General features: G+C 43.5%; 1 protein-coding gene across 2 annotated transcripts in view; it reads right to left on the bottom strand.

Annotated features, from left to right (window-relative positions):
• Positions 1–25,240, bottom strand: part of LOC122557177 (coagulation factor V) — a 104,552-nt gene that overhangs the window by 14,444 nt on the left and 64,868 nt on the right. For both annotated transcript variants that reach the window (XM_087992101.1, XM_043704576.2), the window contains 6 exons: positions 24,258–24,440; positions 21,347–21,463; positions 13,884–13,955; positions 6,345–6,430; positions 985–1,140; positions 25–169 (listed from right to left, as the gene is read on the bottom strand). In XM_087992101.1, the coding sequence (XP_087848227.1) occupies positions 25–169; positions 985–1,140; positions 6,345–6,430; positions 13,884–13,955; positions 21,347–21,463; positions 24,258–24,440 (759 nt within the window). The remainder of the gene's footprint in view (positions 1–24; positions 170–984; positions 1,141–6,344; positions 6,431–13,883; positions 13,956–21,346; positions 21,464–24,257; positions 24,441–25,240) is intronic.

The raw sequence follows: 25,240 nt of genomic DNA, 5'->3' as shown, positions 1-25,240 counted from the left end.
CTGGGAATATGTCCCTGAACTTACTCTGTAGATCACAACCCAGCAGCTCCATTCGAAGTGCTGATCGTCCTGTGCTTGGCCTTGGGTACACTCTGATATACTGAGCAATGATTGGTGGATTGAAATAGTTTTTCACTGTTCCTGTTGCATCAATGTTTCCTGGAAAGATCTGGAATTAAAATGTGGAAATATGAAGTCCTGCCAATATAGTTATATACTTCATAGCAATGATTAAAGAAAACTCTTTAAAAATAAGAATATTGTAAAATCAATCCACCAAGGATTTGCACTATATTTAAATCACATTGTTTCAAAATAATTTACAATTCATATGTTGCTTACCCACTCAAAAAAAGTCCATTGTAAAATATCAGAAGAATTAATTTCCTTTTCCCCTCGTTTCATTGTCTATCAGGTTGTAATATGACTGCAAGCATTTTAATTATAACTATGTTGGAACTGAGTCTTGTTTGTGTGACCACCAAACGTCACCAGACTTTTAAACTATTTACTGCACTCATTTCCAAAGGGATTGTGGGAAAGTTTAATTATTCACCCTTAGTCTAGTTACTCTTTTATCCTGAAGACAACTTGGGCTTCAGGGCCTTCTCATCAGGCTCAAATGGGGTTTACAAGGTTACAGGTAGCTCTGCCACTATCAATGTCTCTGGAGACCTGGTGACACACTGGAAAATTCTATTTGGCCACCCTTATCAAGCCTTAACACTCCATTAATCAGCTGAATTGGTTATCTGCCATTTGTTGGTGGATAGCCCTGCTAACTGCACCCCAACCTGCCTCAGACAGACTTGAAAAGTGGGATATTAAGGTAATGAATGGATTTTACCTTCAGTGAGTCTACTTTCCAATAATAAGGTGATAGAAGAATTGTAATACTACAAATATTTGAGAAAGATGAAATTCTGATTCTACCTGAGGATACTATTTGTTTTATTTTCATTGTAAGCAAAGAATGTGACTTACTTTAATGTCCAAGGTTGAGTTGCCTTTGTAGTTTTTCCAGGTATAAGCGTCCAGGCTATAAGCAATATAATAGTGGTCAACATAGAGATGTTTAAAATAGTGGCTGGCTCCTTGTGTAATTATTCCATGAATGAGCATTGACAACTTTAAATCAACCTGGAATTAATCATCAAATTAACAGTTAAAATTCAATCAGTAAATCAAAAAGCTATATTTTATTAAAATGTTTGAAAATATGAGGTACTAATTTATGTGTAATGTAGCAGTAAATGCTTATCTACAATACAAATGGAAGGAATGCAAAATTGAATGCAAAAATGGCATACCTAAATGTTGCCATTTTAAAAAAAACCCAACAAAAGTAGGGGAATGGGTCTGGGTGGGTTGCGCTTCGGTGGGCTGGTGTGGACTAGTTGGGCCGAAGGGCCTGTTTCCACACTGTAAGTAATCTAATCTAATCTAATCTAACCCTCTTTTCAAAGAATCTATACTTAGATCTCATAATAAGACACAAACAGCAAATATTCTTCTATGGTTAGTGCGTGGAATATAATGTGGAAAATATGACGTTATGCACTTTGGCAGGAAAAATAAAGGAGCTGAATATTATTGAACTGGAGGAAAATTACAGAAAGCTGCAGTAAAGAGGGACTCTTGGGTGTCCTTGTACATGAATCACAAAAAGCTAGAAGTTCAGTTTAGCAGCTAATAGGAAAAGAAAATGGATTTTTGTTTCAAAGGGAATGGAGTATAAAAATAGCAAGGTCTTGCTAAACCTGTACAAGGCAGTAGTTAGACACCCTAGAATACTTTGTACAGTGTTGATCCCTTACTTAAGGAAAGATGTACTGGCATTAGAGATGGTTCACTCGGTTGATCCTGGGTATGGAGGCATTTTCTTTTGAAGAGAGGTTGAGTAGTTGGCCCTGTATTCATTGTAGCATCCAAGGAACAGGAGAATCGACGTTTCGGGCATAAGCCTTCTTCAGGAATGAGGAAACTGTGCCCAGCAGGCTAAGATAAAAGGTAGGGGGGAGGGGCGTTGGAAATGCAATAGGTGGAAGGAGGTCAAGGTGAGGGTGATAGGCCAGAGTGGGGTGGGGGTGGAGAGGTCAGGAAGAAAATTGCAGGTTAGGAAGGTGGTGCTGAGTTCGAGGGATTTGACTGAGACAAGGTGGGGGGAGGGGAATGAGGAAACTGGAGAAATCTGAGTTCATCCCTTGTGGTTGGAGGGTTCCTAGGCGGAAGATGAGGCACTCTTCCTCCAACCGTCGTGTTGCTATGGTCTGGCGATGGAGGAGTCCAAGGACCTGCATGTCCTTGGTGGAGTGGGAGTGGGAGGGGGAGTTAAAGTGTTGAGCCACGGGATGGTTGGGTTGGTTGGTCCAGGTGTCCCAGAGGTGTTCTCTGAACCGTTCCTCAAGTAGGCGGCCTGTCTCCCAATATAGAGGAGGCCATATCGGGTGCAGCGGATGCAATAGATGATGTGTGTGGAGGTGCAGGTGAATTTGTGGCGGATATGGAAGTATCCCTTGGGGCCTTGGAGGGAAGTAAGGGGGGGAGGTGTGGGCGCAAGTTTTGCATTTCTTGCGGTTGCAGGGGAAGGTGCCGGGAGTGGAGGTTGGGTTGGTGGGGGGTGTGGACCTGACGAGGGAGTCATGGAGGGAGTGGTCTTTTCGGAACGCTGATAGGGGAGGGGAGGGAAGGGAAATATATCCCTGGTGGTGGGGTCCGTTTGGAGGTGGCGGAAATGACGGCGGATGATCCGCTATACATGGAGGTTGGTGGGGTGGTAGGTGAGGACCAGTGGGGTTCAGTCCTGGTGGCGTTTGGAGGGCCGGGCTCAAGGGCGTAGGAGCGGGAAGAGATGCGGTGGAGGGCATCGTCGACCACGTCTGGGGGGAAATTGCGGTCCTTGAAGAAGGAGGCCATCTGGGTTGTACGGATTTGAAACTGGTCCTCCTGGGAGCAGATGCGGCGGAGACGAAGGAATTGGGAATATGGGATGGCGTTTTTACAGGGAGCAGGGTGGGAGGAGGTGTAGTCTAGGTAGCTGTGGGAGTCGGTCGGTTTATAGTAAATGTCCGTGTTGATTCGGTCACCCGAGATAGAAATGGAAAGGTCTAGGAAGGGGAGGGAGGAGTCTGAGACGGTCCAGGTGAACTTGAGGTCTGGATGGAAGGTGTTGGTAAAGTGGATGAACTGTTCAACTTCCTCGTGGGAGTACGAGGCAGCGCCGATACAGTCATCGATGTAGCGGAGGAAAAGGTGGGGGGTGGTGCCAGTGTAGCTGCGGAAGATGGACTGTTCCACATATCCTACGAAGAGGCAGGCATAGCTGGGGCCCATGTGGGTGCCCATGGCTACTCCTTTGGTTTGGAGGAAGTGGGAGGATTGGAAAGAGAAGTTGTTCAGGGTGAGGACCAGTTCAGTCAGTCGAAGGAGGGTGTCAATGGAAGGGTACTGGTTGGTACGGCGGAAAAGGAAGAAGCGGAGGGCTTTGAGTCCTTCGTGATCGGGGATGGAGGTGTACAGGGACTGGATGTCCATGGTGAAGATAAGGCGTTAGGGACCGGGGAAGCGAAAATCATGGAGGAGGTGGAGGGTGTGGGTGGTGTCCCGAACGTAGGTGGGGAGTTCTTGGACTAAGGAGGACAGGACCATGTCGAGGTATGCAGAGATGAGTTAGGTGAGGCAGGAGCAGGCTGAGACAATGGGTCGGCCGGGGGAGTCATGTTTGTGGATTTTGGGCAGGAGGTAGAAACGGCTGGTGCGGGGTTGTGGGACTATGAGGTTGGAGGCGGTGGATGTGAGATCCCCTGAGGTGATGAGGTTATGGATGGTCTGGGAGATGATGGTTTGGTGGTGGGAGGTGGGGTCATGGTCAAGGGGCAGTAGGAGGAGGTGTCCGCGAGCTGGCGTTTAGCCTCAGCGGTATAAAGATCGGTGCGCCAAACTACTACCGCGCCTCCCTTGTCTGCTGGTTTGATAGTGAGGTTGGGGTTGGAACGGAGGGAGTGGAGGGCTGCACGTTCCGAGGGTGAGAGGTTGGAGTGGGTGAGAGGGGTGGAGAAGTTGAGGCGGTTAATGTCGCGGCTGCAGTTGGCTATGAAGAGATCGAGGGCGGGTAAGAGGCCAGCACGGGGTGTCCAGCTACACTGGCACCACCCCCCACCTTTTCCTCCGCTACATTGATGACTGTATCGGCGCTGCCTCGTGCTCCCAGGAGGAAGATGAACAGTTCATCCACTTTACCAACACCTTCCACCCCGACCTCAAATTCACCTGGACCGTCTCAGACTCCTCCCTCCCCTTCCTAGACTTTTCCATTTCTATCTCGGGCGACCGAATCAACACGGACATTTACTATAAACCGACTGACTCCCACAGCTACCTAGACTACACCTCCTCCCACCCTGCCCCCTGTAAAAATGCCATCCCATATTCCCAATTCCTTCGTCTCCGCCGCATCTGCTCCCAGGAGGACCAGTTCCAAATCCGTACAACCCAGATGGCCTCCTTATTCAAGGACCGCAAATTCCCCCCAGACATGGTCGACGATGCCCTCCACCGCATCTCCTCCACTTCCCGCTTCTCAGCCCTTGAGCCCCGCCCCTCCAACCGCCACCAGGACAGAACCCCACTAGTCCTCACCAACCACCCCACCAACCTCCATGTACAGCGGATCATCCGCCATCATTTCCGCCACCTCCAAACGGTCCCCACCACCAGGGATATATTTCCCTCCCCTCCCCTATCAGCGTTCCGAAAAGACCACTCCCTCCATGACTCCCTCGTCAGGTCCACACCCCCCACCAACCCAACCTCCACTCCCGGCACCTTCCCCTGCAACCGCAAGAAATGCAAAACTTGCGCCCACACCTCCCCCCTTACTTCCCTCCAAGGCCCCAAGGGATACTTCCATATCTGCCACAAATACACCTGCACCTCCACACACATCATCTATTGCATCCGCTGCACCCAATGTGGCCTCCTCTATATTGGGGAGACAGGCCGCCTACTTGCGGAACGGTTCAGCGAACACCTCTGGGACACCTGGACCAACCAACCCAACCACCCCGTGGCTCAACACTTCAACTCCCCCTCCCACTCCACCAAGGACATGCAGGTCCTTGGACTCCTCCATCGCTAGACCAAAGCAACACGACGGTTGGAGGAAGAGTGCCTCATCTTCCGCCAAGGAACCTTCCAACCACAAGAGATGAACTCAGATTTCTCCAGTTTTCTCATTTCCCCTCCCCCCACCTTGTCTCAGTCAAATCCCTCGAACTCAGCACCGCCTTCCTAACCTGCAATCTTCTTCCTGACCTCTCCGCCCCCACCCCACTCTGGCCTATCACCCTCACCTTGACCTCCTTCCACCTATTGCATTTCCAACGCCCCTCCCCCAAGTCCCTCCTCCCTACCTTTTATCTTAGCCTGCTGGGCACACTTTCCTCGTTCCTGAAGAAGGGGTTATGCCCGAACTGTCGATTCTCCTGTTCCTTGGATGCTGCCTGACCTGCTGCGCTTTTCCAGCAACACATTTTCAGCTCTGATCTCCAGCATCTGCAGTCCTCACTTTCTCCCTGTATTCATTGTAGTTTAGAAAAATGATCGGAAACATGTAAGGTTCTTGGGGGCATTACTGGTAGATGCTGAGAACTTGTTTTCTAATGTGGGAGAGTCTCTGAACAGAGGGCACAATCTGAGAATAAGGGGTCACCATTTATGAAAGAAGTGAGGAATGTTTTCTCTCAGAGCATAGTAATCTGTGGAATTCTTTGCTGCACAAGACCGTCTGGTTTGGGTCATTAAGTATGTTCAAGACTAAGAAGACATTTGTAATCAGTAAGGGAATCAACAGTTATGGTCAAAAGGCAAGAAAGTGGAGTTGAGGGTTGAGAGTTGTCAGATCATCCATGATCTCATTGAATGGTTGAGGAGACTTGATGGGCTGAATGGCCTACTCTTGTTCCTACAACTTATGGTATTATCGTATTCCTGTGTGAGCTAGGCTTTCGTATCTAAACGTTCACTTGATACATCAGGAGTACCCACAAAGTTACTAACACAAGCAGCACAGAACTGATGCTTGGACTTCGTGCTTGTGTTTTTGTCCAACAAGACTTGTTTCTTTTCACGATTTATTTGGATTAGCAAATTATTGGACATAATAAATTTTCTATTGAAACTTACTGTTTCTATAATTCAGAAGTTGCTGCAACTTGTATGAGCAATCTGGAATATTGAGGCCATCTGCCCTCAATAACACAATACTGGATGCATGCTCATATTCTGTGTCTAAGTGCAGCTTCACATGAAATAAATTCAATAACATCTCCAGATGGCAGTTGTACCTGAATCCATGGTCGACTTCCTTTGCCCCGCCATGCATTGGTGAATCCAGATTTTTGTAATCTTGCCAACTGGGGTCTCCATTTCCCTACAAAATCCAGTAAGAGTGAACCTCAGTAATCTGTGACTATCTTACTATCTTACCCAACTTGTGTTAGTTGGCTAAAGATGATAAAATGGAGTTAGGTAACAAGCTTCCTCTTAAACCACGTATAATTGACACAAAGGTCATGTTTGTAATTTTAAAGGTAAACAATAAGGAAATGGAGTTAAAGGAACAGGGACCCGATTTTGAGTTCACTCCAATTTTCTAAATGAGTATCCTCTAGTGATTGTTCAACAGAATTATAATTGTAATTGCATTTTTGGTAAAATCAAAGTATTTCTCAGCATTCTTGATACAAGTTGAGTACACTTGACCCTCATATTTGTTTATTTCAGTCTGATATATTGACAAACCTATTTTCTTTGGCAAACGTGCCACTGTTTAAGAAGGGTGGTAAGGACAAGCCAGGGAACTATAGACCATTGAGCCTGACGTTGGTGGTGGGCAGGTTGTTGGAGGGAATCCTGAGGGACAGGATGTACATGTATTTGGAAAGGCAAGGACTGATTAGGGATAGTCAACATGGCTTTGTGCATGGGAAATCATGTCTCACAAACTTGACTGAATTTTTTGAAGAAGTAACAAAGAGGATTGATGAGAGCAGAGCGGTAGAAGTGATCTATATGGACTTCAGTAAGGCGTTCGACAAGGTTCCTCATGGGAGACTGATGAGCAAGGTTAGATCTCATGGAATGCAGGGAGAACTAGCCATTTGGATACAGAACTGGCTCAAAGGTAGAAGACAGAGGGTGGTGGAGGGTTGTTTTTCAGACTGGAGGCTTTTGACCAGTGGAGTGCCACAAGGATCGGTGCTGGGTCCTCTACTTTTTGTCATTTACATAAATGATTTGGTTGCGAGCATAAGAGGTACAGTTAGTAAGTTTGCAGACAACACCAAAATTGGAGGTGTAGTGGACAGTGAAGAGGGTTACCTCAGATTACGACAGGATCTTGACCAGATGGGCCAATGGGCTGAGAAGTGACAGATGGAGTTTAATTCAGATAAATGCGAGGTGCTGCATTTTGGGAAAGCAAATCTTAGCAGGACTTATACACTTAATTGTAAGGTCCTAGGGAATATTGCTGAACAATGAGACCTTGGAGTGCAGGTTCATAGCTCCTTGAAAGTGGAGTCGCAGGTAGATAGGTTAGTGAAGAAGGCGTTTGGTGTGCTTTCCTTTATTGGTCAGAGTATTGAGTACAGGAGTTGGGAGGTCTTGTTGCGGCTGTACATGACATTGGTTCGGCCACTGTTGGAATATTGTGTGCAATTCTGATCTCCTTCCTATCGGAAAGATGTTGTGAAACTTGAAAGGGTTCAGAAAAGATTCACAAGGATGTTGCCAGGGTTGGAGGACTTAAGCTATAAGTAGAGGCTGAACAGGCTGGGGCTGTTTTCCCTGGAGCATCGGAGGCTGAGGGGTGACCTTATAGAGGTTTACGAAATTATGAGGGACATGGATAGGATAAATTGTCAAAGTCTTTTCCCTGGGATCGGGGAGTCCAGAACAATCTGGCATAGGTTTAGGGTGAGAGGGGAAAGATATAAAAGAGACCTAAGGGGTAACTTTTTCACACAGAGGGTGGTACGTGTATGGAATGAGCTGCCAGAGGAAGTGGTGGAGGCTGGTGCAATTGCAACATTTAAGAGGCATTTGGATGGGTATATGAATAGGAAGGGTTTTGCGGGATATGGGCCGGGTGCTGGTAGGTGGGACTTGATTGGGTGGGATATCTGGTCGGCATGGATGGGTTGGACCGAAGGGTCTGTTTCCATGCTGTACACCTCTGTGACTCCATGACATAGGTACTTTGTCTAAAATTGGCTTCTCTTCACATTCAAATTCACAAATGGTGAATGCTCGTAGAATGTGAAACTTCTAAGAGTAGTAAGCAATAAGGAAGATAGTAATAGGTTTCACACAAATGAAAAGCATGGGAGATACACTTTGGTGGGAAGAATGAGGAGAGACAATAAATGTTAAATGATATAATTTGAAAAGGGATACATGAAGAGCATCCTGGAGATGCTTGTGGGTGCATTTTTGAAAGTTACAAGACAGATTAGCAAACTAGTTATTAAAGTTTATGGCATCCTGGACTTTATAAAAAGAGGCATTGGACATAAAAATAAGGAAATTATGCTTAATCTATGTAAAACACTAATTGGAACCAAATTGATGTATTTTGGCTAATTCTGTGCATTACACTTTAGGAAGGATGTCAAAGTTTGGAGAGGAGGGGACAGAATAGATTTCACAAGAATGGTTCAAAGCTGATGGATTACATTTGTGTGATGTGGAGGAGCCAGTGTTGGACTGGAGTGGACAAAGTTAAAAATCACATAATACCAGGTTATTGTCCAACAGGGTTTTTGGAAGCACTCGCCTTCAGAGCACTGCTCCTTCACCAGCTAGTGTTGTGTGATTTTTAACTTTATATTTGTGTGGTTAGACTGGTTGTTCCTGTTGGAGCAGTAAAACAAAAATGAAATTGGAAAGCAGTGTTCAAGTCACGTAAGGTTCCAACGAAGTAAATGATGAGAGAAGATTTGAACTGGTGAGTTCAAATGGCTGTGTTTATTGCAAAAGAATGCTAACAATGTGGATTCAGTTCCTGTCCCAACTGAGGTAGTTCTCGGGGCCTGTTCTTTCTCATATTGCCTGTGGTTATGTTATGACATGAGTCATAATTATGAACCTGTGGACAGTGAGGGCAGTGCATGGAGAAAAGAGAGGGAAACTGTTTACAATAGTCAATAGCCAAAGAGTTACAAGGAGAGGCTGGATAGCCTGGGACTTTTTTCCCTGGAACTTAGGAAGTTGAGGAGTGACCTTAGAGGTTTATAAAATCATGAAGAGCATTCATAAGGTGAATCGCAAAGGTCTTTTCCCTAGGGTAGGAGAGTTCAAAACTAGATAGATTTTTTAAAGGTGGGAGGAGAAAGATTTAAAAGGGACCTAAAGGACAACATTTTCACACAGAGGGTGGTTTGTACATAGAATGAACTGCCAGAGGAAGTATTAGATGCAAGTGCAGTTACTACATTTAAAAGACATTTGGACATGTACATGAATAGGAAAGGTTTAGAGGGATATGAGTCAAATGCAGGCAAATGCAAATAGTTCAATTTGGGAAACTGGGTTGGTATGGACAAGTTGGACTGAAGGGTCTGTTTCTGTGCTGGTTGACTCTGACTCAAACAGTCAGGGCAGGCAGGAACAAAGAAAAGAACAAGGCAGGACTGATAAATTAAATTCCATTTATTTCAATGCAAGATGCCTAGCAGAGAAGGCAGATGAATTCAGAGCATGATTAGGAACATGGGACTGGGATATTATAGCAATTACAGAAACGTGGCTCAAGGATGGACAGGACTGGCAGCTTAATTTTCCAGGATACAAATGCAGTTGGCAGAATAGAAAAGGAGGCAAGAGAAGAGTGGGAGTGGCATTTTTGATAAAATATAGCAATACTGCTGTACTTAGGGAGGATATTCCTGGGACGGCATCCAGGAAAGTTATTTGAGTGGAACTGAGAAATAAGAAAGGGATGATCACCTTATTGGGATTGCATTAGAGACCCCCTAATAGTCAGCAGGAAATTGAGAAACAAATTTGAAAGGCGATTTCAGTTATCTGTAAGAATAATAGGGTGGTTAGATTAGATTCCCTACAGTGTGGAAACAGGCCCTTCAACCCAACAAGTCCACACCGACCCTCTGAAGAGTAACCCACCCAGACACATTTTCCTCTGACTAATGTACCTAATACTATGGGCAATTTAGAATGGCCAATTCACCTGGCCTGCACATCTTTGGACTGTGGGAGGAAACCAGAGCATGCGGAGGAAACCCACGTAGACACTGGGAGAATGCGCAAATTACACACAGACAGTTGCCCGAGGCCAGAATCGAACCTGGGACCCTGGTGTTGTGAGGTAGCAGTGCTAACCACTGAGCCAGAGCAGGTGACTGAGGTGTCAGTGGAGGAGCACTTTAGGGCCAGTGACCATAATTCTATTTTTAAAATAGTGATGGAAAAAAAATAGACCAGATCTAAATGTCGCTGTTTTCAATTGGAGGAAGGCTAATTTTGATGGTATTAAACAAGAACTTTCAAAAGCTGACTGGGGGCAGATATTCGTAGGTAAAGGAATGGCTGGAAAATGGGAAGCTTTCAAAAATGAGATAACGAGAGTCCAGAGACAGTATATTCCTGTTAGGGTGAAAACAAAGTTGGTAGGTGTAGGGAAAGCTGGATGACGAGAGAAATTGAGGCTTTGGTTAAGAAAAATAAGGAAGCATATGTCAGGTATAGACAGGAGGCATCGAGTGAATCCTTAGGAGTATACTTAAGAGGGAAATCAGGAGGGCAAAAAGGGGACATGAGATAGCTTTGGCATATAGGGTTAAGGAGAATCCAAAGGGATTTTATAAATATATTAAGGACAAAGGGTAATTAGGGATAGAATAAGGCCACTTAAAGATCAGTGAGGCAGCCTATGTGTGGAGCTGCAGGAGATGGGGGAGATACTAAACGAGTACTTTGCATCAGAGTTTATTGTGGAGAAGGACATGGAAGATATAGAATGTGGGGAAATAGATGGTGACATCTTGAGAAGTGTCCAGGAGGAGGTGCTGGGTGTCTTGAAAAGTATAAAAATGGATACATCCCCATGACCTGATCAGGTCAGAGCACTGAGTGTAGGAGTTGGGAGGTCATGTTGTAGATATACAGGACATTGGTTAGGCCAGTTTTAGTATACTGCGAGTGATTCTGGTTTCCTTCCTATCGGAATAATGTTGTGAAACTTGAAAGGCTTCAGAAAAGATTTAAAAGGATGTTGCCAGGGTTGGAGGATTTGAGCTACAGGGAGAGGCTGAAAAGGCTGAGTGTATTCCCTGGAGCGTCGGAGGCTGAGGGATGACCTTAGAGAGGTTTCTAAAATCATGAGGGACATAGATAGAATAAATAGACAAGGTATTTTCCCTGGGGTGGGGAGTCCAGAACTAGAGGGCATAGGTTTAGGGTGAGAGGGGAAAGATATAAAAGAGACCTAAGGGGCAACTTTTTCACACAGAGTGTTGTGCGTATCTGGATTGAGCTGCTAGAGAAGGTGGTGGAGGCTGATACAATTACAGCATTTAAAAGGCAGCTGGATGAGTATATGAATAGGAAGGGTTTAGAGGGATATAGGCCAAGTGCTGGCAAATGGGACTATGGGTTGGGACATCTGGTCGGCATGGACGAGTTGGATCAAAGAGTCTGTTTCCATGCTGTACATCTCTATGACTCTAGCCAAGAGGGCACAGATTAATATGATTGGCAAAAAAAAAGAGGTGGCAAGAGGGATAACGATTTTACACAATGGGGTGAATTTTACCAGCTCACCTGAGTCAGGAATAAGATAGACGAACTAATAAAATTGGGGGGAGCTGTGAGACAGCTTTGCTCCCACAGTCAGCAAGTTCTGCTGATGGTGACTAAGGGAATAGACAGTTGCCCACTACATGAAGATGGGAGCGAGATTAGATTGTGTCACACTCCTGTGAGGACCATTTAACCAGAGTGTCAGCATCTTGCTGATTGCGAATCAGTCTCTGGCTGGGGGAGGAGGCCACTGGCTGGATGTCGATGGCCTTCCAGCAGCAGATGGGGAGAGGAAATGAAACTTTTTTTAACATAAGAGCAACATTGGGCAGGGAAGGCGGCTTCAGTGCTTTCCTTGGAGGAGTGTCCACTCCATCAGTGCTAGCTTTTTATAATTATCTTTCGCCTATCTTCTGGAGGGTGCAAGGAGCACTCCTGTCCTCAGCAGTTGGTGGCACCTGAGCTACAAGCCAACCTTTCTGAGACGAGTTTCCTCCTGTGTGAAGGGGGAGGGTGAAGTCTTGTCTTTGTCCAATTGACACTGGCTGTGTTTGTCAGCAGCCCTGCAGCAATCAGGTAGGATGCATTTCCTGCCAACTTTTCCAGTTGGGGGGTGTAACAGCAAACTAAGCCAATTGAAAACTGCTTCCCACTGAACGGTTGGGATGTGGGCCGCACTGCCTGATGGGCTGGTGCATTTAGATTCAATAGGTGTTTTCAAAAGGGTATTGGGCAAATATTTAAAGGATAAAAAAAATTGTAATGTTGTGGGAAAAGAGAGTACTAAGGCTAACTGGTTTGTTCTTTAAAAGATCTTCACTGATGTTGTGGACTGAGTTGCCTTTCTATGTGTTTGATTCTATGATTCAATTTTATGTTTTTAAGAGAAACCAAGCCAGCCCTGAACAATGCTGTTTTTTAAGAGTGATACAATGAAGTACTGGCTGGTTTTGAGCTCCATGGTAGAACTAGAATTAGGTTTATTGTCACATGTACCCAAGTTACAAAGAACAGGAGTACAGTAAAAAGTGTAGACTGTTGCAAACACACAGTGCCATCATAGGTACAGTGTACCTAGGTACAAAAATAGACAAAATAATGAAAAAAGTTACAGCACAATACAGATTTACATGGTGTATATATAAGATACTGCTACCAATTTAGGAATTGAACATTTCTCGACCTTAATGTGGCTCAGTTCCTATGGCATATTTACTACACTTAAGAAAAGTATCCCAAGAAAATCTTGAGTGGGTGGCTTCTTATATTTGTTCAGCTAGTGTTGTGATTAAGCTTATAAATGCAGTTATCCAACAAACAGAAATCACAACACTCATGCAATATTGTATTTATTTTTTGCCTTCAAGGCACTACTAAAATAATAGCTCAAAATAAATGAGTTGTGTAAGTGCAAAGTTTGAGTGGGTTTTCTGCACAAAACTGTGGTTATTACTTTTTCTGTCTGGCTACAGCAGCAAGATGCCAAAGGGGTTTTAACTATTGGGCCTGATTATTGTGATGCTAGTGCATCTGGAATGAATTGCCTGCTCTGGCCCAATGGAAACATAACGAGAATTTGATTGATTTTGTCAGACGCTGATGAGTATGTTGATATTTTCCCTGGCTGACCTGTTCAGAGATGTTGCTATACTCTAATGGACTTGAACCCAGGCCTCCTGGTTCAGAGGTGGAGATGCTATCACTGTGCCACAAGGATCATTTTGCTAATTAGCACATTTATAAGGAAAATCTACAGGCTTCATGTGAGTGTCTTTTACACCTATCCAAAAAGGCAGGTTAAAAAGCCCAGATTCAAGTTCCACCTGCACCACAGGTGTGTCATAATATGCGTGGACTGGTTAATTATAAAAGAATAAGTTAAATCAGACAGGTGGTGACCAGTTGGTTGTCGAGTAGATAGGTAATCCAGGCCATTTTAATTGTCCACTGTAGGGCTGGGAAAGTAAGACCGAACTCTCTCCTCCACCACTTCCCACCTATGTATGTCAGTGCTGAAGGTTCAAACTGGTCAAGTTAGAAGATTGCAATAAAGTTTTACAAACCTATATGTCCTGAAGCTGTGAGCTGTGAATCTGCTATTCTTCCAGTGACCAGACCCAGGGGTACTCTGCAATCTGAAAGATGCAGAATACTGTTACAGTCTAACCACCAATGCATTATGATATTTCAATCCAAGTCATGTTTTACTTGTCGAGGAGAAACCCATATATATTCACAATATGATTAAAATTAATTTTTCTGGCATAATTCTGGAAACTGATTCCCACAATTAGGAAGCTTAATGGCAGTATCCACTCCAGTCAGGGAGTTAACAAATTTGTGCACAGTTACCCCGAAGGTGAATATGACCTTGTCATTCTTTTTGATGTCCAGAATCTGTTAACGCATGAAAGCATTCCATTAAAACAATTGTCTTTGTATAGAGTATGGGTGACATCAATTCAGGAAGTGTTCAAACCAGACTTTCAACAGTCCTGAATGCTAAAGGCAAAAACTGTCTTGTAATCTGCCTTGACATCTGGTGGAATACTCTCAATTGAGGTAACAACATATGGGTTGTAAACACACATCAGACTTTCTGGTTTTGTATGACAAACAAACTACTGGCTGAAATATCAATGGTTACCACCAGGGAAGGTGTGCTTGTATAGCAGCATGTCAGTCTGTTAATCAATCTGTACGTTTTCCTAACTTTATCCTGTTCTCTCTGAAGAACCACTGTTGTCCTTTTATCCTAGTCCAATGAGAGTTTATGGTGTTAGCATTTACCAAAAATAAATAAATATTACTGCACAATTCCAATGTTTATTGTTGTCTTAAGTGCTTTAACATGTATGCGCTCTACCAATGGTGAATTGAATAAACTTGTTTCTAAACAATTAAGTGTTTGATTGAAAATTCTGAAGTTGAATGTTCTTGTTATTTCTATAATTCCTTTATTTAATTAGCTGCAAGTACAGATATTTCAACTATGCTGATGTCTTCTGGAATCTTGGGCTCTTTTATGTATCACTGAGCTGGACAAGTAGCAGGAAGATGGCCAGTGTTCTGTGCCTTTAATTGATTTAAACTACTTGCACTCCAAGATACTTCTGTGTCCATTTGGAATTCTTATTGCTATCCCTACCCCTATTGTCTCTGATCTATTGGCCTAACAGCTGAGAAGGAGGCCGATTGGCTGTTTTGAATGAGGCAGGTCCTTGCTCTGAAACTCATCCCACTGCCCTAGCTCTTGGCATACCATTGGATTCTCCTCTGTTTCAAACATCTATCTACCTTTCCTTAAAAGATACAAGTCTGTCTTTGCTCTGCACTCTTTGTGATGAATGATCATTCCTTAGACAAAGGAAGTTGTATTTCCCTTTTTACTGTGATAAAATAATCTATAACTTTCCAACAATTTAAATTTTCTTTTAGCCAGGAAAAAAATTCCATTGCTGGAATTTTGCGGAGACAGGCCAATTCTGATGGCCTTTATAAAAACGGTGGGTGGGTCTTGGATGCAGTTGTCCCACAGTGGGTCTTGTATCCAGATTTCCTGCAGATCCCATTTTTGCTTGCAAGGGAAGAGACTGAAGTTTGAATCGCAGGCAGGAAACCAAACCTCAGAAAGGTCATTTGAAACTGATAATTAGTTCACACATTATTATATTACATATCTTAAATTAGAAACTTATGAAAATGTCATAGATGTTGTGAAACTTGAAAGGGTTCAGAAAAGATTTTCGGGGATGTTGCCAGGGTTGGAGGATTTGAGTTATAGAGAGAGGCTGAACAGGCTGGGGCTGAGGGGTGACTTTATAGAGGTTTACAAAATTATGAGGGGCATGGATAGGGTAAATAGGCAAAGTCTTTTCCATGGGGTCGGGGAGTCCAGAACTAGAAGGCATAGGTTTACGGTGAGAGGGGAAAGATATAAAAACGACCTAAGGGGCAAGCTTTCCACACAGAGGGTGGTACGTGTATGGAATGAGCTGCCAGCGGAAGTGGTGGAGGATGTTACAATTGCAATATTTAAGAGGCATTTGGATGGATATATGAATAGGAAGGGTTTGGAAGGATATGGGCTGGGTGCTGGCAGGTGGGATTAGATTGGGTTGGGATATCTGGTCGGCATGGATGGGTTGGACCGAAGGTCTGTTTCCATGCTGTACATCTCTATGACTCTATGTGGACATTTGCTAGCAAGTCCAGCATTTATTGTAGATCCTATTATCTTTGAGAGGAAATGAAACACTGCCTTTGTGAACCCTGTTGTCCAAGCAATGTACTTACCCTACAGTGCTGTTCGCAGGGGAGTTCCAGCAACAGTGAAGGAACAGCACTATAGTTCCAAGTCAAGATGGTAAGTGGCTTGGAGGGGAACTTACTGATGGTGGTGTTTCTATGCATTTGCTGCCTTTGCCTTTCTGTGCAGTAGAGGTCAGGGATTTGAAACATGCTGCCTCTACCTTGGAGAGCTGTTGCAATGCATCTTGTAGTATACTGATGCCACTGTCGTTTGATGATGGAGGGAGGGAACGATGAAGGTGTTAAATTGGATGCTAATCAAGCGGCCCCTTTGACTTGGAGGGTGTCCAACTTAATGAGTGTTGTTGAAGCTGCACTAATCCCAGCAAGTGGAGAGTATTCCAACATAACCTTGATTTGAACCTTGTGGATGGTGGCTATGCTTTGGGGAATTAGGAGGTGAGCTACTAATCACAGAACTCCGAGCCTCTGACTTGCTATTCCACAGACTAGTTGAGCAAACAGTCCAGCATAGTCATTCTCATTGCATTGTATCTACAGTGTCCCAGACATAAATCATTGTTCTTGCTATGACCTGACCCAACAGCAGGACAGACCCACCAGACGTAGGAGTGGACTGCAGTCAGAAGAGTGATGCCATTAGTGATTTACCTTTCAAAGGAGACTTCTGTCCACACACATACATTTTCATTAAGGAACTGAATAGTGATTAGCTACAGAATCTTTGATTAAATTATCTCCTCCTTTAAAACTTAGTCTCTGGGCAGTGGAAAGTCAGTCATCTGCCATCCTGGTTGTGATCAGAAAACTAAGCATGACTCAGGATCAACTGTATGATCTTTAGTCATTATTACTAAGATAAAACTCTGAAGAATGATTGCTGATTCATTGTTCTTTGAATTAAAAATCACACACCACCAGGTTATAGTCCAACCAGTTTATGTGGAAGCACTAGCTTTTGGAGCACTCCTCCTTCTTCAGGTGGTTGTGAAGGAGGAAAGGCATAAGACACAGAATTTACAGCAAAAGGTTATAGTTTCATGCAAGTAAAATGATATATTTAACAAACCTAGATTATTATTAACTCTTTCATCATTTAGAATGGGTTACAGGTTTTGGTTCATTAATATGTAAATCCCAGAACTTCTTTTAAGTCACATTCTCAAGATAAGGTTTTATAAAAAGAAGTGACATCTCAGCTCAGGTAATGCATTAAAGGTGTGAGGTCAGAGTCTGTCAGTACCCCAGTCTTGACTCAGACTGGTTCTATTTACAAAATATTATATGGATTGACTGTCTGCATTGACTGTCTACTGGTTGTATTTTTTGAGCAAAGTAGGATGTATCTGTAAGTATAATTCTGCAAATACAAATTTGTGGGGTGTGTGTGTGAGTTTAGAGAGAGAGAGTGTGAGTTAGTGTGTGCATGTGAGTGCATGTGAAAGAGTGTGTGTGCAAGCTTGGAAACATGAATGTGTGACTGTGTTGGAGTTTAAGCCTGTGAGAGGGGGTGTGTGTGTGAGTGTGTGGGGTGTATGTATGTGTGTATGAGAGAGAGCGAATGTTGTGTTTGAGAGAGAGAGAGAATGTATATTGGTGTCACCTGTAGTGTGACATGAATCCGAGATTCCGGTTGTGGCCATCCTCATAGCATCTGCTTGATCTCGCCAATGTAACCTGGATTGTGGCAAGGTTACCCCAAGGCATGGTACATTGGCGAGACCAAGAAGACACTGTGAGGATGGCCTAAACTGGGACTTTGGATTCATGTCACACTACAGGTAAACCCACTACACTATGCACTCTCGCACGCACACATACAAGCACACATACACACACATTCTTACATACTAACACACTCACGCAGACCCTCTCTGATACACTTGCACTCTCTCTCATGCACACACATATACGTCCCTCCACACTCACACCCACCCATGCACCCTCTCTCAGGCATGTACCCCATCACACACACACTTAACCAAGTAAAAAAATCACACAACACCAGGTTATAGTCCAACAGGTTTAATTGGAAGCACACTAGCCTGGAGGCATGGTACATTGGGGAAACCGAGCAAAGGCTACGACAACGGATGAATGGGCACCGCACAACAATCAACAGACAGGAGGGTTCCCTCCCAGTTGGGGAACACTTCAGTGGTCCAGGACATTCAGCCTCGGACCTTCGGTGACCATCCTCCAAGGTGGACTTCAGGACAGGCAGCAGAGGAAAGTGGCCAAGCAGAGACTGATAGCTACGTTCGGTACCCATAGGGAGGGCCTCAACTGGGACCTTGGGTTCATGTCGCATTACAGGTGATCACCATTGCACTACACACACACACACACAGATATTCCTGCACACACACACACACACACACACTCTCACATGCACACGGACACAGATACACACAGACGCGTACACAGACACCCACATACACCCTTATAGACACACAAACTCCCACACATGCACCCCCTCACAGACTTAAGACACTCTGCACTCACTACACACACACCTTCTCACACTCACAACCCCCACCCCAGACAGACACACACACAGACAGACAAAGACCCACATGCACATATTTTATGTGGTGAATTTTTTTGTACTTGCAGAGTTACATTGCACTCTGCTCAAAAACTGCATACATTCATGTAGAACTCTGAGCTCAAAAACGGCATGAATTTATGTAAAACTCTGTTATCTCACTTTTTAGATTGGAATCAATCTAAACATCAGGTCATAGACAGAGAACACAGGGGGCTAACACCTACACATTGTCTAGCTATCACCATTGTTAACAGCTAACCCGAGAATGCAACTTAAAAAAAAGGGTTTTGTGATTTACACATGAAAGAAGTGAAACTATCACTGTATTCTAACAGATGAAAGGCTTAACAGACATTCAATTCTTCAATGTATAATTTCAGTTACATCACACTGTAAATTTTTGCTATAAATTCTGTGTTACGATCGAGCCCTCCACAATCACCTGATGAAGGAGCGTCGCTCCGAAAGCTAGTGTGCTTCCAATTAAACCTGTTGGACTATAACCTGATGTTGTGTGATTTTTTACTTTGTACACCCCAGTCCAACACCGGCATCTCCGAATCATGACACTTAACCAAGCTTGCATTCACACAAACACACACTCTCTCACATGCACTCACACACACACGTGCACACTCTCTCTCTCCTGCCTGCGCACACACATATAAATCTATGGGGTGAATTTGTATTTGCAGAATTATATTTATAGATACATTTTATTTTGCTCAAAAAATACACAGCAGCAGGCAGTCAATGCAGACTGTCAATCCATATAATATTTTATAAATTCCACTTTGGAAATATAACCAGTCTGAGTGAAGATTGGGATACAGACAGACTCTAACCTCACACCTTTAATGCATTGCCTGAGCTGAGAGATTACCTTTTTCTAAATAAAACCTTAACTTATCTTGGGAATGTGACTTAAAAGAAGTTCTGGGATTTACATATTAGATTAGATTCCCTACAGTGTGGAAACAGGCCCTTTGGCCCAAAAAGGCCACACCAACCCTCCGAAGAGTAACCCACCCAGACCCATTTCCCTCTGCCCATGCATCTCACATTATGGGCAATTTAGCATGGCCAATTCACCTAATCTGCACGTCTTTGGACTGTGGGAGGAAACCCATGCAGACACAGGGAGAATGTGCAAACTCCACATAGACAGTTGCCCAAGGTGGGAATTGAACCCAGGTCCCTGGCACTGTGTGGTAGCAGTGCTAACCACTGAGCCACCGTGCCGCCCAAATGAACCAAAACCTGTAACCCATTATAAAAGATGAAAGTCTTAACAACAATCGAAGTTTGTTAAATATGTCATTTTACTTGCATGACACTGTAATCTTTTGCTATAAATTCTGTGTCTTATGCTTTTCCTGCTTCACTAACAATCTGAAGAAGGAGTGACAATAGACAATAGGTGCAGGAGTAGGCCATTCTGCCCTTCAAGTCTGCACCACCATTCAACATGATCATGGCTGATCATCCTTAATCAGTATCCTGTTCCTCCAAAAGCTAGTGCTTCCAAGAAAACCTGTTGAACTATAACCTGGTGTGTGATTTTTAACTTTGCCCATCCCAGTCCAACGCTGGCTCCCCCACATCATTGTTCTTTTAAGATTCACAAAACAACTGCAATGTTTATTATAACTATTTAAGAAACCTAGATGGAATGTGTAGATAATCAGCAGTGTTTCATCAAAATGTATTTACTGCTCTGTCAAAACACTGCAGTGAACCCTGTGTTATGAAGAAGTTGGTCATGCTTCATTAAAAATGCTGTGATTTTCAGATTCCTATACCCACAATGGGCTGGCCAGGTCAGAGTGCAGGGTGTGGGCTCCTTTACCCTGCTTCAGCGAAAGTTGCTGGCACGGGGAATGGAGGTGGAAACCTTGGAATCAAATCCTTTCTACCATTTTTAAACAGCTGTAGAGTCATCCTAATTCCACAAAAATCCAACCTAAAACCTCCCTCAGCTGACTCTTGTCTGATAACTTCCAATCTTTTAAAACTGAATTTTAACATCTCCAATAATTTAATGGTACTGCAAACTTTATTTTAACTGGCATGTTATGAACTGGCACTCTCAATAAACCAGCAAAAATGATATACCTTAAATACCATGAAGTTTACTGTCCAATTATTATAGTTTTTTAAAATGTATTTACTTTAATGTAAATATACTTGTTCAATCGAATTGTCACAGAATATATTAACAGTTGATTCAATTTCGAGTCAATTTCTCCTTAGGTACCATGATGATGAGTAGTCAATTGAGGGTATGAGTGAGATAGTTTTATTTAAGGCAAATTAGTGAGGGTACGAGAGAGTAAGTTATGTTTAAGGCAAATTTGAGTTATTATTTATGTGGTTTATGCTGTAAATAATGTACACCAATGATATGTATACTCCCTGGTTGATGTTTCTATTAATAAATGTGTTTTTACATTGATTATGTTGACTTTTTGATTATCTGGAATATCTGATCAGCCAGCACACTCGTGATCCCATAGACGCTGGTTAATAAAAAGACTGCTGTGCTTGGAGTTTGGGACTTTCTTCTTGATTCCTCAGTCAAATTCCTGAGTCTATTCAGATAATTATTTGTGTCTTTTGCAATCTGTTAATTGATGTAGTGTTATCTAATTATTCTTTATGTATCTCCCACATCCATGATTCACAAAGGACAATAGTACTTACACGGATTGTATACCAGGAATATGGCACGCATCCCTGCCTGTTGATGTTCAGCAGTCTCACAGTCCACAAGCCAATAGCCCACTTTAGTTGGAAGCATTTCAATTGTACCAAACGAACCTAAGATAACGATCATATTAAAGAAAGTTAATATAGAAGCAGAAAACTACAAAAAAAGCTATTGGCCAATTACTTCAAGAAAATAAGTGTTGTTTTCCTACTCTGATTTCCTCCTCTGCCCTGTTCTTCTAAGCCCAGGGCATAGTTTTCCTCTCATTCTTGTCCAAATTGTCATTATTTTTGTGTGAGTGTCTGAGCATTATTCAATCGGAAGGCGTAATGTAACAATGATTGATCTTGTCCACCAGTGGCTGCATTTATTTTAAATGTGGGCCTCTCTGGCTTGGGCAGTATTTATTGTCCATCCCTAATTGTCCTCTGGACAATTAACAGTCAATTGCATTGCTGTGGCTCTGAAGTCACATGTAAGCCAGACCAGGTAAGGACAAAAGATTTCTTTCCCTAAAGACATGAGTGAATCAGATGGGTCTTTCCTGCAACTGACAATAATTTTATGGTCATCATTAGACCCTTAATTCCAGATTTGTTATTGAATTCATATCCCGCCATGGCAACCTGGGTGGCCAGAACATTACCTGGATGTTAATGAGTTTTGAGAAGATTTGTAGCTCAGGTTGAGCTCTGGATGTAAGTTTGCTCGCTGAGCTGGAAGGCTTGTTTTCAGATGTTTCGTCACCATACTAGGTAACATCATCAGTAACATTACCTGGGTCTCGGGATTAATTGTCTAGCGATAATACGATTGGGCTATCACCTTCATTCCCAGTGCCATTTGCACATCTTTATTTTTGGTAACTTCCATGGGCACTTGAAGTCCAAATTTGGCTCACCTGCCATTGTGGTAATGATGATGTAACTCAGCCTGAAATGATTGTCCTTTTAAGGCACAGGGAAATAACAAAATATTTAACACTGCCAATCTAGGGAAGCAAATGAAATGTGTGGAAGGTCAGCAATGTGCTATTAAGTATCATCACTGCTGTACTAAAATGCTATGTTGCCCGATGCCATATCATTGTGATCTGATATATTGGGACCATTTTCCTGCATATGTTAAGACAAGGATAAATAAACTACTTGTTATTTAGCATAGATACTTGAGGAATAGACAACCTCATGTAAAAATTGACACTCAAATCTAGTTTAAACTCTTAGTGAGAGACAAAAAGAACTGTAGGTGCTGGAATCCAAAGTAGATAAGCATGCGGCTGGAAGAACACAGCAAGCCAGGTAGCATCAGGAGGTGGAGAAGTCAACGTTTTGGGTATAACTCTTCTTCAGGACTGGGGATGGGGATGAGGGTAGCTGCAGATAAAGGAGGGGTTGGGTGGAGAGAGGATGGCGTGAACCAAAAAGTGATGATGGGACCGGTCCTTGCATAAGGCAGGGAGTGGGTGGGAGGGGAAGATCTTCTTGGTGGTGAGGTCTAATTACAGTTGGCAGAAGTGTTTAAGGATGATTCATTGAATACAGTGTTTCCCCTGCCTCTACTATCCAGGCAGCCCTCCACCGCACCTCCTCCATTCCCTGCTCCACTGGTCTAAACCACTCTCCCAAATGTAATAAAGATAGGGCCACCTCTTGTTCTCCCCTTACACCCCACCAGGCTCCCCATCCAACATATCCACCCGCAAGGACCGCTCCCTTCACCACTCTTTGGTCCACAGCTCACTCCCCACCAACCCCCCCAGAACTGCTGGTACCTTCCCTTGCAACTGTTAAAGATGCAAAACCTGCCAGCACACCATCCACCTCACCTCCATCCAGGTGAGGCAGAGGTTCATCTGCCTCTCCTCCAACCTAGTTTCCAGTGCTCCTGATGTAGTCTTCTCTACATCAATGAGATCAAACATCAGCTAAAGGCACATATTGCCAACCATTTCAGCCAGGCCTGTAGGGGCTGACCTGACCTCCTAATCATCACCCATTTCAGTTCCCCTTCCCATTCTGACATGACCATCCTTGGCCTCCTCCATTGCCACAGCGAATCAGACCGTAAATTGGAGGACCAATATCTCATCTTCTGCCTGAGCAGCCTACAACCCGGAGAACTCAACATTGAGTTCTCCAATTTCAAATAACCTACCTTCCCATCTCATGACTCCCTTTCCAGTCCCTCCTACTCCCTTCCATTCCACTTACTGACCCCTCCTTCCAGCCACCAACCAAACTCATACTGCCCATCAACCAACCAGGCCATACCCTTTACTTGTGTTCACCTATCCCTACATCACCACTCTGGCCCTCTCCTCACCCAAAACTCTTGTCCACCCACCTTTTATCTGCAGATCCCCTCAACCCTACCCCCAGTCCTGAAGAAGGGTTACACCCGAAATGTTGACTTCTCCACTTCGTGATTTTGCCAGGCTTGCTGTGTTCTTCCAGTCTCCTACCCGTCTACTTTTCTCACTTAAGCAATCAAAAAAGAAAGCCTGGGACAGCATTTCCCTGTTGAATCCAAAAGAATGGATTTCATCTGCTTCAAATTCTGCTTGTCTGTGTCAACCCCTTCCTTTTGATTTGAAATTTGGTTTTAAAACCTCAAAGTTTACACCAGAATTTGTGATAATGCTACATCGTTTAGCAAGCACAGAGAGGGGCAGACATTGCAGTTTACAGGAAATAACCATTTAGTATATCACAAGTGGATGATGACAGAAATATATCTGTGGTTTAGACTCTTAGGAAATAGTAATTAATGTATAGTATATCCATCTGTACCAAGTGAGGAGCGTAGAATACATCAGGTTGTCTTATGATAATTAGTGTTGTGTGTATTGGAGATTGCTACATGAAGAGTTGAAATCTGGAAGTTATATTTTGAAGTACTTACCAGGGAATAGTGTGTAAACACCCATCCTGTGCTCCTTAGATCTTCTCACTATAAAAGGTTGGCCATGAAAATGCACTGTGTAAATATCAGCTGATCCACCCATGTTTATTAGATACCAGCGCACCAAGCGGTTCTGTGCCATTACCAGCCCAGGCAGACTTTCTGCCACATGCCCATTGATTGCTGCAAGAAAAATAAAAGACTAAGGAAATGTTGGTGGATCACTCTAAAAAGCTTAATGGTTAAGCATCTTGGACATTCAACAACTTATACCATCTCTACTGTCTTTGATCCATTGAAAGCTGACTAATCCCGGATGAATTGGATTATCTGACTTTCTTCTCTCCAGGGGGAAGGCATGCACCCAGTTGAAAATTAGTCTCTTGGAAAAAAAAAACAGAAACATCTTCTAACATTCGTAAAAGATGGCTTGATTTGCAAACCATCAACAAAGGACTACAGAAAAATGTTTAGCAACACTTATCTGGCTTCTTTGTGAAAGGCTTAAATCCTTTGTAGTAATTGAAAAAAATCCTTGGCGAGTCCTGGACACAATCCTCAGACTGAGGCTTCAGGCCTTGCTGATGTCAAGAATGGAGGTGGTCAAGGCCTGAAGATTCCTGCTTCCAAACCTTGTTCCTACTGTCAGCCATTTGTGCATCATCCCCACCCAGTATGAGACAGAGAAGTAATTCTGATCATTAAGTCCCTTTCTAAAGTTAAATTTAGGAGGCCGACTGTGATATTTCAGTTGCATTCCCATTTCCTGTCTAGATTGTGGAGGGGTTGAGGAAGGGGATAGGGACTGATGGTGCATATTGATTGTTGAGGTGGGTACAGAGCATCATTCCAAGTCTTCCTGCCTGACTGGAGATGTAGCCAAAGGTCACTGTCTAAGATATGCTTCCCTGCTTGTTCTAATACCCCTCTCGGGAAATCATGTCAGAATTACTGTGTATATTTTCAACAATAATCTTAGCTTT

The sequence above is a fragment of the Chiloscyllium plagiosum genome, unplaced genomic scaffold (genome assembly GCF_037043375.1).
Source record: "Chiloscyllium plagiosum isolate Xiang-an unplaced genomic scaffold, Cpla_swu_hap1 HiC_scaffold_11, whole genome shotgun sequence".
Taxonomy (NCBI): Eukaryota; Metazoa; Chordata; class Chondrichthyes; order Orectolobiformes; family Hemiscylliidae; genus Chiloscyllium; species Chiloscyllium plagiosum.
This window is presented reverse-complemented; position numbering and strand designations above follow the sequence as displayed.